Below are 12,289 nucleotides of genomic sequence, written 5' to 3'. Positions count from 1 at the left end.
TTGTTTTGATTCACAAAAATCATTTTTAGCATTTCACAATGCCCAGGGATTATCTGTCACTTAGGACAGGAATAAAAATACCCTTCCCTAAACATCTTTAAGAGAACATTTTCCACGATACTAATTATTTTTAAATTGTTTAGATCCAGTAGTTTTAAAAGTGTTCTAAGTTTTCAGCAGGCGTTTGTTTGTTATTTCGTATGTGAAAAACAATTTTGAAGTAGAAATACATAAACAAATTCTTTTAATGCATTGAATTATGTGCACTGTGCTGCTTGGTTAATTTAATATTTATATAAATTCAAAAATAAAGTTTCTAAATCATTTATAACTACTTATTTTAAACAGAATTTTAAAAATACCAGACAACATTAAAACACAAAATGCTTTGGACAGTTATTTGTTTAACGTTTTTCTTCTCTGTAAGCGCAGTGTGACTGTGTTAATTTTGTTCACCACTGTAACACTAGTATTAGCACACTGTCTGACCCAGAGTAGATAATAAATATTTGCTGGCCAATCTTGATTTTGAATAACATGTGCCAAGCCAAATTATATATTTATTAGTCCACCCAAAAAATCACAATATTCTCACTTTATCATAAGTAAACATTGAAAATTTAACTTTCAAAATGTAACAAAAAAAGTTTAAGCCATTTCATATGGTAAGTAGGGTTCAAGTTAGGATTTTAATTTTTAAATTCATTTCTATTTGAAAAGTGAGGGAGCTGGATCATATTACTTTCACAGATTCATATTTTCTGTATTGTAAGGAGAAGGCTCTGTGTAATCCAGAAGCAAGTCATTCTCTCAGCAATGACACTATATCTAAATGTCTAAACCTCTCTGAAGGTTCCAAACATTGTCAGAAGACGCAGTTCCTTAGAAGCTTGTTGTGTGGTAGGTAAGGTTAAAGTAGTATGGTTCTCAGGCTGCTCTCCTTTCTTGAAGAAATTCCCATTCTGTTTGGTACACAGAATCTCTAGTGACGTAGTGCATCACATAGGGATTGGGCTGCTAGCCACAAAGAAGTCTGAACCCATTGGTTACTATGATGGAGGAAGATGAGACTGTCTACTCCCATGAAGAGTCAACCTTGAAAACTGACAGGGGTAGTTTTACCTTGTCCTATAGTTGCTATGAATCAGAATCAACTAAATGGCAGTGAGCTTGGTTTGGTTGCTAAAATATAGAGTTATTTATATTGATAGAAAGTGGAATTGGGCACATGGGGAAGGCAGGCATGACAAAGGGACTGAGGAAATTTTTGAGACTGTAGTATGTGTTCACTATTTTGAATGTGATGATAGTTTATATGCCAAAACCTCAAATTATATATTTTAAATTAGTACCATTTATTCTATGTCAATAATACCTCAATAACTGCTACGGGAAAAAAAAGGTTGAAGGATAGGTCAATTTTGAATGGAAAAGACTGTAAGTCTGTCTCATAAAAGTATTATAGAACATAAAATCTACATAGAATATTTTACAGTAAAAAATGTAAATAAAAATGTTTATTTTATTACCTTATAACTTTTGGAGCCTGGGAATTTTCAATTCCTTTAAAACAGATTTTTGTAGCATGATCTCCTGAACCATGGCCAGTAATAGATGTTTTTTCCTCCAGTAAAAAATCCTGGAATGATTTGGATGAAGCTGAATGTGGAGAAGATGTCCTGCAAAATAAAGCAAATATCAAGTTAAAATTTCTTCTAGGTCACTGATATAGATAACAAGGAGACAATGCCACAATGAGATGATAAAATTATGGTTTTCAATATGATACTGAATGCCTTTGTAAGTGTTGAACTCAAACCCAAAACTGGCGGTTCAAAGGGAGCAAGCCAAAGCTATCTCCTCCTGCAGAGACGGACAGCCTCCGAAACCTGGACGGGGTCTCCAAGAGTTGGAAGAGTTGAAGTGACTCAATACTTGGCTCAACATCTTCTTTAAAATATTTTCCTGTTTTTCAGTATGTGAAACCCAGAACTGATGAACCTACAGAGACAGCAGGGTTCCTGGGGATACGGCAGCGGAAGAAGCAAGGATGGAGAGGGGAACCGATGTCAAGGAATTCAAGAAGGAACAGGATGTTTGGAAACTGTGGTAGCAATTGCACCAGACTGCTTGATGTGATTGAACTATGGAACAATATACGAGGGGGTACCAAAAATAGACCCCGGAAACCCGCCCTCCCAAAGCTATGTATTTAAATTATTTTACAAAACAACCTTATCATCTTAAAAGTATTCTCCATTACGCTTTATATGTCAAACCTGCTATTCCATTCTTGGAAACATTTTTCCAACTCATTTTTTTGGATGGCTAACAACATCTCCCTAGTTTTTATCTTCACCTATGTCCTCAAATTGCTGTCCTTTCATTATTCTCTACATTCACAGAAACAAAGTCACATGAAGCAAGGTCAGAAGAGTAAGGTGCGTGAAGCAAGACAGGCATGCTGTCTTTAGGCCAAAAAATGGTGCACTGAGATGGCTGCGTGAGCAGGTGCGTTGTTGTGGTGGCAAAACCATTCCACTGTCTGCCACAAATCAGGCCTTTTTTGTCACACACTGTTACACAATCGTTTCAAAACCTCTAAATACAAAGCTTGATTAACACTGGTGAAATGAACTCCAAATGCACTATCCCCTCTCACATAAAAAACAACAACAACAAATGAGCATTGTCTTGATCTCTGATCAAGTGTATCTGACTGAGTGTTGGGCAAGGTGATGACAGCATCTTCCACTGGCTTGACTGATGTTTGCTTTCAGGGTCATAAGAATAGCACCATGGCTAGTCATCAATAATGACCTTGGGAAAAAAGTCTGGGTCACTTTGCAGCTGTTCTTTCAAAGCACAGCATGTTTCCAGTCGATGCTCTTTTTCCTGGCCAATCAGAAACCTGAGGCACAAATTTCGCAACAACCCTTCTCATTCCCAAATCTTCTGTTAAAATTCCCTAAACTGAGCTCCAAGACAGTCCAGATAACTTCCCCGTCTCTTCAATGGTTCGTTGTCAGTCTTTCAACACAAGTGTACTAATTTTGTCAACATTTTCGTCCTATTGGGAAGCCGACGGAAAAGCAGAATGAGGTGTAACATCAATTACCTTTCACCTTTTTTGAAACAAAATAATTTGTACACTTGAGTTTTTCCCACAGTGCTGTCCTTGTAAACTGTGTTCAACATCACAAAAGTCTCTGCGGCATTTTTCCTGAGCAGAAAATAAATTATCACAGCTACACACTGTTCTCTTAAATGGACCATCACAGAAAATGAGGTTCAAGTGAAACTGCCTTTCTAAAAAAATTCACTGTGAGGGAACCGATTACAAGGAACTCTATGTGACCTCCTCCCTGGGGGACGGACAACAGAGAAGTGGGTAGAGGGAGACGTCGGGCAGGGCAAGATATGACAAAGTAATAATTTATAACCTATCAAGGGCTCATGCGGGAGTGGGGAGCTCGGAGGGAGGGGAAAAATGAGGACCTAAAAATGAGGGTTTAAGTGGAGAGGAAATGTTTTGAGAATGATGAAGGCAATGAATGCACAAATGCGCTTTACACAATTGATATATGTATGGATTGTGATAAGAGTTGTATGAGCCCCTAATAAAATGATAAAAAAAAAATTCACTGTGCCCAAGGAGAACCTTCCCAGGTAAACTCTGAGTGAGTTGCTAGATGCTCGCTTAACAGGAAAAATACTCACTATAAAAGCTTTGCCCAGTTGAGTTTTCCGTTTTTGGTTTTGGTTTTTTTTGAGGGGGAGGAGTACCCCTCATATCTGGATTGGCTCCCACTAAAATGGTTTTGAAAAAAGAAGAATCTGCCTAAACCTAGGTAGAAAAGGGTGCTTATAGAACTGCTTAAACTCACATGTTCATTAATTATGTATAGCAGTTATCTATAAAACATATTATGTACATTTCTTTAAATTAGTTCCATTTTTCTTTCAGTTGCTTACGCTATACTTTTGAAAAATATCTACCTTCCCAAGATTTTAACTTTCCTAACTCACCTCTCTTACTTTCCACCTTAGCAGCCAGAAAAACTTTATGGAAAAGCATTTATATATTTGAATCCACATGCGAGGTAACCAGGATTTTGTTCTTCAATTAAAGCAGCTCTGAAACTTTTTGCTTTAATAAATAAAACGCCCTGCTCTAAAAAGTTAAATAATTGAAATTAGAGAGATTAATAATTTCATTTTTTAAATGATCAATACTTAGCCCTAAATTGAATTAGGAAGAATCCACATGTATCTTTCATGCCAGGCCACAAAGAATGTGCATTCCTCCACTCAAGATGACTGATGAGAAACATATTATCTATCCAACTGAAATACTGGATAGTAAAAAGTGGTCAGCTCCCACGTATACTTGGAATTTTCATGTTAGATTACAAATTCAACTTGTTAGAAGTTCAATCTAATGGGAGAAACCATTATCTTTAATACATTTCATTGCCACACCTAACCGTAAGTAACAGGAGTCCAGTTACATACTAGGAGTCAGGAAGACGAGGCTGGTAAATGTGTACACAGACAGTGACAATCCTTACCAAAACAACAGCCTTTTCCACACAGACTCAAAGAGCTTCTAATCTCAACTTTAAAGACACAATACACCACACTTAGTGAAGACTACATAAAACACGAATGTGTATCAAGGCCTATTTTTAATTTTATATCAAAGAAATCCTAAGGATAGACTTTTAGGGATTTGAAGTGTTTTTTTCTTCCTCTGATTGGTTTCATCCACATATTGCAATTCTAATTCAGTCTTTTTCATAAATGTATTGCACTATAAGGATAAACTACAATTTATAATAAACTATATAATAAAGAAGCATGGTTTTTATTCAACAGTTTCATATATTTCTACATCAAAGTTATATGAATATATTTTGCAAGTTGGTGAGTTCTATTTCAATGGGTTTTTTTGTTTATTTCTCCTGTTCCAAGGATTTTATGTTAAGTCATCTTCTTGGAGCCTTTGACATGAAGGTCTAGTTCTCAGCAGGAGTGCCTCTAAAACATGAGCATAGTATATATAGATTTATTTAGAACTTTAAAATCTTCTCTAAAACATATTTTACAGTTTCTGAATAGAAATTTACTAAATAAGTAAATTTTTTTATAATATCTAATTTTCTATTTTTTTCTAATATAAATAGTTGTGTATTGATGTTATATCTAAAAATCTTGCTAGACTCATTCAATTCAAGAACTTAAAATTTTAATTTAATAAATTTGGATTTTTATGTACATAATTATATCCATAACAAGTATCAGCTTTATTTCTCTCTCTTCACTTCTCATTGTAACTATCTTTTTCCGTAGCCTACAGCCCAAATAGGAGCCCTGGGGGATAGTGGTTATGCACTGGGCTGCTAACCGCAAGGTCAGCGGGAGAAAGATGAGGCTGTTAACTCTAAGGCTTCAAAGTCTCGGGAAGCCAAAGGGGGCAGCCCTACTCTGTACATTAGGGTACCTACCTATGAGTCACACTCAACTGGCAGGCAGTGGGATATCAAAAAAACTGGTGACGACTAGACTACATCAAAACAAGGAAAAAGCCAAAGGAAAACAACAAAGTATTCTGGTAACTAGGGATCAAACAGGGGAGCCATGTGAATTTGAAGGCAGGTGTAAGAAGGTCCCTGGGTAACAGAAATGAACCAGGCCTCGAGAAGAGCCAGTTCAGATCACAGAACACAGGACTCCAAGAAAACTAAGGAAACGGACAGATCACCTGGTATGTTTCACTATATTGAAAAGAGCTTTAGGGCCGTGTTATGAGTCTCAAGGAGAAAATTTGTGATGGTACATAGGTAACAAGGGAAAAATAAAGGGAATTAGTAATTATAGGGGAACTAAAATGTAAAAAGTGTAAGAGAAAGGAAATGTAAAGATAGCACGTAACTATTGTGAATCTTAATTAACCAGTCACAACAGGATCGGGCTAGGGGAATGCTGTCTTTTACTATAATCCTAGGAGTACTGCCATGACATTTGACTTTTTAACACATGCTCCTGTTTTAATTTTATTTTTAAAAATTACTTGGGGATAGAACTTTAAGTAGATCCTAAGCCAAGAAATTTCACATTGTGTCCCTTTGCTGGATCCCTTAATTTGAGTGACCATTAAGTTTTCTCCTTTCTTTTATTGATTAACTTTTTGGTTTTAAATAAACTGTTGGGTGACCTTGCAAAAATTACATTACACTGGTGTGATAGTTAATTCTCGCAGTGTATATTTATATTCTCTAATAGCTGGTTCAAGCACACACACCCCCACACACACACACACATACCCCCAAAGGAGTGTGGCATGTTTTTTCTAGATTTTGTTTAGGGAAAACACATCAACTTTCACAGGGACAGTGACCGAGAATGTCTTGTTTACTTATACATTAGCATAGTACCTTACATGTAAAAAATGGGTGGATCTTAAAATTCTGGAAAACCTATTCTCTCGTATTTTACTCTCTTCTCCTCTTCTGAGATTTTCTTACTTTTCGCTTTTATTTCTCTCCGACCACATTGTAGATGTACCACTGGTGGCACTCAGAATAAAGTTATTTGCCACTGTCCTCAGAATAATCTATATTTATACTGTGGAAAAGTCCCTCTTTACAAACAGCATAATAAGATATTAGAAACATGAAATGATTTTTCCACATACTGAGTGGACCAAAGGTTAGGTTGGTTAGGTAATTAAAAACACTATATAAGTAGACTGATAGTCTTCAAGATCCTCACCAATCCTAGTGAGACAAACACTTCTACTGATTTCTTTCTTGCCCCCACACAACCCATTATTTCCTCTAGAATCCATTTACATATTGGCAAGCTACAAAGAAAAGGAAGAATAGTGAGTATAGAAGCACAGCTCAAATTTGTTATCTGACCTCCTTCGAGACTGTGGCAATTTGTGCTTTCACACTGGGTAAACTGCAAAGGAGAAACAAATACCCAATACAACAGTAAACAGACAGCACTGCTTAAATAAGTGCCAATGATTACAGCCACGTGAAGATGTTTACAATGAATGCCTGAGGACAAAGACATTCGGAGAATAAGAAAAAAAGCAAAATGGTTTTGCTTTTTGTGTTAGCCTGGGTGGACAAGAGAAACAAATTCATAAGAGACACTCATATGTGTACAAGATAGAGTTTTATATAAAAGAACAATTGTATATTGAGAAAACATCCCAGCCCAGTCCAGATCAAGTCCACAAATCTGTTATTAGCCCATGTCTAATACCAATCTGTCAATTCCTCTTCAAACTCACGTCAACACATGCAATGATGCTGAATGCATCAAGATCCCTGGTCAATGGGTAGAAAGTCTTATGGATCCAGTGGTGGTGGAAGCATCTCAGTGCTCACTGGGGTCTCCACGTGGCTCCTCCAGCTCCAGGGCTCTGGTTCCATCAGCGTAGCTCCATGAGGCTTGTTAACAGGAATGTGTAGTAGAGAGAGTGCGCATGGCCTCCAGTGAGCTATTTATCTCCCTTGTGCCTCTAAATGAGGTCTCAAGCTGCGACCTGATTGACAAGCTTGTCTTCACCCCTTCCTCAAGTTGACAGATTACGTAGCTGCCACACTGTTGCAAACATTTCTGATGTAGTTTATTCATTTTATAAATGAAAATGCATGACTAGATCCTTTAAATTGCTTTAACAATGAAGCTAATTAGAATACAAAACATGTCCAAACACCTGTGGCCATCCATTGAGAGTCAGTTTTGACTCAAAGCAATATTATAGGACAGAGTAGAGAGTCCCAGCAGTATTTCCAAAGCTGTAATCTTTTGGGAAGCACAGTGCCACATCTTGCTTCCTCAGCACATCTGGTGGGTTTGCTAACTTTCAGTTTGCAGCCAAGCTCTTTAAACATTATGCCACTTAAGACTCTTTATAAATGCCAATGTAGCCAATATAAAAACTGAATCCAAGAAAACAAAAAGTGCAAGTTTTGGTTCCCAAATCCCAATTTATAAATAAAATTTAAAAGGGAAATAGAATATTTTAATAGCAATATGAACATACCATGCATTTGCTGGTTTGGGGGCTTTTGAAGGAGTGGTTAAAACTGTTTCCACGCTATTTAGTCTTGAATTACTTTCTTTGGTAGTCATTGCAATCATTTTTCTTTGCTTCTGAGAAAGTTTTATTCCATGAGAAATGATTTTGCTATAAATTAAATTAAAAAAAATTAGTTCCATGCTTCTGAGAAAGTTTAATTTGTGAGCCACTATTTTAATAGAAATTAAATTAAGCTAGTTATTGGTAATTTTTGCTTACTGTACGTTATGAAAGCAACTGTATTGCTTTCTGTTTCTTTGGTGTGATTTTACTATTATTGTATCAAAATAGTCACATATTTTAATAGCACTCATATCAGTTTATTAACTCTACATGAGCCCTCATACTAAAACATTATCCTTTTTGTAGTGGAAAATAGTCTTGTACTTCAAACTTTCAATCTTTGGCTTTTATTCAGAAGTAAGTCACTTTACATATTAAGTTTATGATATATAAAAACGTACTCAACAGAAGCTGGACTATCAACTCAGTATTCAGCACATATTTAATAAATAATGGTATAGAAGTTAATTCCTTAGAAAAGTATTTATAATTAGCTATAACATCAAATACAGAAAAATAATAAAAAGAGTCAAGTGGTTTTTCCAATTCTCTAGAGCAGAAATAGAAAAGATCATTCTTTCTCTTTTTTATGATTTTTTTACCAACCCCAAATTTGTTTTTGGTGCAGCTCCAAATTTTTGTCTACTTTCTTCTCTTTCCATAATGGCTCTAAGATCCACGACAGGAGGGCTGACAGGACTAAAATATATGAAAGTTAACTTATAAAGCATTTGATTACTGCAAAAATCCAGCCTCCTAAGCATCATTAAAACTCTAAATTACATGAAGTCAAAAAAGTACTATACAAGATCACAGAAATCTTCTAAACAATAAATCATATTTATATATTTTTTAAAAAGGGCGAGGCTTTGTCGTTCACCATATATTCCATCTAGCTCTACGTATTTCTGAAGGCACTGTTTCCCTCTTTCTACTTTCCCCAAAGAATCCTGTGATCTTCAACTTAAAGTCATATACAGACCACACTGTTGGCAACCTCTAGCTGCAGCAGGAGTGGGGAACTAATTCATAGTATTTAAGATATACGGGACTTAAAAATTATGGTTTTCATGACAAAATAACAATTTATAAATTATCAAGGGCTCATAAGGGACAGGGGAGCGGGGAGAGAGGAGAAAAATGAGGACCTAATGATGGGGGCTTAAGTGGAGAGGAAATGTCTTGAGAATGATGTACAAATGCGCTTTACACAATTGATGTATGTATGGATTGTGATAAGAGTTGTATGAGCCCCTAATAAAATGATTTAAAAAATTATGGTTTTCCTACTATTTAACACACAAAATTTGTACCATTAATAAAACATACTGCATAGAAAACTTGGGAAGGCTCAACAACGATGTGAAGCCCAATAGAAGGGGATGTAGTGTAATGAGAAATAAAACTCTAGAACTTTAGGAGCAGATGATTTCTGATGTAAATGAAATTTCTGATATAGCTAAACTTATTTTTAATTACATTGCACATCAAAAGGTAACAGTTTCTTTCATTAAAAATAAATTACATTTCTTATTCCTATTAATTAGCCAATACTCAAAGTGAACACAGGAATGTTTGTGTTTAACATTTGTAAACAGGGATAAAATGTTATAGACAAAACGTATATTACTGATTTTCTACCATGACCTTCTTAAAAGATCACTTTTAAAATTGAAACTATTTTCCAAACCATTTTATACCACAAAACAGTAAGAACTGGGACATCAACATAATAATCTTAGCTCCAACTGTGTAGACAACTCAGCATATTTTAAAACCATTTAAGAAATTCAGCTGAACATGGGAAATACCAACTTTTTGGAAGATATGAAAATCTTAGTCGAAACAAATATACATTCTCACTAAAAAACAAAAGAAAAACAAAAACAAAAAAACTGCACTGCAATCAAGTTGATTCCAACTCATAATTCCTCTACACGACAGTACAGAAATGCCAATGTGGATTTTCAACCAATATTGTAGTATCTCTTCACAAGAGTAGAAGGCCTCATTTTTCCCCTCTGGTGATTCTAAACTGCTAACTTTGGCTTGCAGCCCAATGCACCACCATTATTAAATGCAAACTTGAAGTTACTAACATTCCTTGCACATTTCTTGCCTCCTTTCATTGCAAGCATAAAAAATACATTGGCTTAGAAGTATGAACCCTGGCCATTGTAACCTCGGGGACACATGAAGATGGAGTACAGACTTAATCAGCATCTACTCCTTTGTTTAAAAAGTGGCTTTTCTAAACAAAAGACTGTCATGTTTAAAACATAGACAAATCTATACAGGGTAGCAAAAATAACAAAATAAATACCTGTGAAAATTATGAATAATGATAGTTTCTGTAAGATCTTAAAATATCCCTCAGTTTGCTGAAAACCACAAAGTAAGTCCACAAATGGTCTTCCTGAGTGGGAATTATAACTACTATAACCATACGAGAAAAAAATAGCTGTAATCAAGTCACAATATACACATCTTATATAGAACTATATTTATATATAAATACATTGATTTATTACAAATCCACAACATTTTGTCTAGAAAAAATAAAACAAAAAACTACAGGTGATTTTAACTGGTTAACACTTTGTAAACATTTAGGTAATTTCCTATGTCTACTATTTAAAAATGTGCTTCATTAAAACTTTTTATTTGATTAAAGTGAATCTCATTTCTCAGACGGATAGGTAGAGATAAAATCGCACCTGAAGGAGCTGACCACCCAGGACGAAGAGCCTCTATGATCACTTGAGTGTCTGGGAACAGGCTGTGGAGCAGAGGCTTTCAGAACTGGCGACTTTTCCCTGGGCCTTACATCCTCCTTAGAACACGTAGGAGGTATGCTGTTACTAACTTTCCCCTGCGGGGCAAAGACATTTAAAAAGTCAACAACAGCATAGGCGGTAACACACAATACTTAAGAAAGGGTGCAGTTTACTAAAGAGTAAAATTTCAATAACAATCTAGCCTTTTCATTTCATGTTTTTTAAGTTTGGTTCATTAACTAAATTAACTAATGTCTCAAGACACATTAGTGTCTCTAACCAAATTATTAAGAGTTTTGAGAATACTTCTGAGGGGAAATAACTTTGCATATTAAATTTCTATCCATGAGTACTATTAATAATAAAAATGTTACTAGTAAAAGCTGTTCAAGTAAGATACGAAAACAGTAGCCAAAATTCATGTTTATGACTTTAGTATGAAACAAAATGAAAGTCTAGTATAAATGCTATATTACTCACACAGTATAATTAAAGTATCCAAATTCTCAAATAATATTTATTATCTCGAAAGGGACCCTGAAAGTTATTGTTATTACTGTCAAGGGACTTATTAAAAGAGCATTTGTACTGCTAGGAAAGATGCTTTGATTTATCTAAAGCATTTATAATATACTCCCAAGCTTCCTTATGAAACTGTTGTCATCTACATGAATCTTAGCATTAATATGACAAAAAATTCCCCTACAACGTTTAAATTCCATGAAAAGAAACTTAAAAACCCCAAACTTTTAGACTTAGGAGACGTTAGAAGAGAGTTAGAGCCCATGATCTCACAAACTTTAGAAGTTGAATATGTCCCAAAGATGAGGGCTCTTCTCTAGGAAGGTGGACAGAGATTAATTTCTTGTAGATTAACATTTATGAAATATAAATACTAAGAAATACCAAAACAGTACGGTTCCCCAAGCTAGGAACCCTGCAGTTTGATTTCAACTGTGGTGAGATTAGGATAAAAACTCACTTATTTCAGATTAGTTTTCTCATTAACAGGATGGAGGAAATAGAGTATACAGATTTTGAAATTAGGCTAATTTTCAAAATAATTTTTCTTCAAAAAATTTTGGAGCTGCTAAGTGATATTTCACAAAATAAATTTAAATAATTTGGCTAAAAGTACATATTTTCAACATGTCTCACAGAGTACTTTACAACAATATTTATTACCAAAAAGATCAGAAAGACATAAGGGATTCAAAACTGCCATTAAAACCTTTTTAAAATGCTGTGCACATTTGAGAAGACTAGTACTATTTACATTGTGCCTTAAAAACCAGCCAAGGCGCCCTGGTGGCACACTGATTATGTAACAGAGAGGGTTTGGGTTTAA

At 35.1% G+C, this 12,289-nt stretch overlaps 1 protein-coding gene across 1 annotated transcript in view; it reads right to left on the bottom strand.

Moving 5' to 3' along the window:
• Nucleotides 1-12,289, bottom strand: part of IBTK (inhibitor of Bruton tyrosine kinase) — a 93,716-nt gene that overhangs the window by 13,336 nt on the left and 68,091 nt on the right. The window contains exons 23-26 of the mRNA XM_045294319.1: nucleotides 10,882-11,036; nucleotides 8,771-8,863; nucleotides 8,066-8,209; nucleotides 1,530-1,679 (exon numbers count right to left, since the gene is read on the bottom strand). Of these exons, the coding sequence (XP_045150254.1) occupies nucleotides 1,530-1,679; nucleotides 8,066-8,209; nucleotides 8,771-8,863; nucleotides 10,882-11,036 (542 nt within the window). The remainder of the gene's footprint in view (nucleotides 1-1,529; nucleotides 1,680-8,065; nucleotides 8,210-8,770; nucleotides 8,864-10,881; nucleotides 11,037-12,289) is intronic.

Source organism: Echinops telfairi, unplaced genomic scaffold (assembly GCF_000313985.2).
Source record: "Echinops telfairi isolate 266 unplaced genomic scaffold, ASM31398v2 ScPeMD7_3533;HRSCAF=4204_0, whole genome shotgun sequence".
Taxonomy (NCBI): Eukaryota; Metazoa; Chordata; class Mammalia; order Afrosoricida; family Tenrecidae; genus Echinops; species Echinops telfairi.
This window is presented reverse-complemented; position numbering and strand designations above follow the sequence as displayed.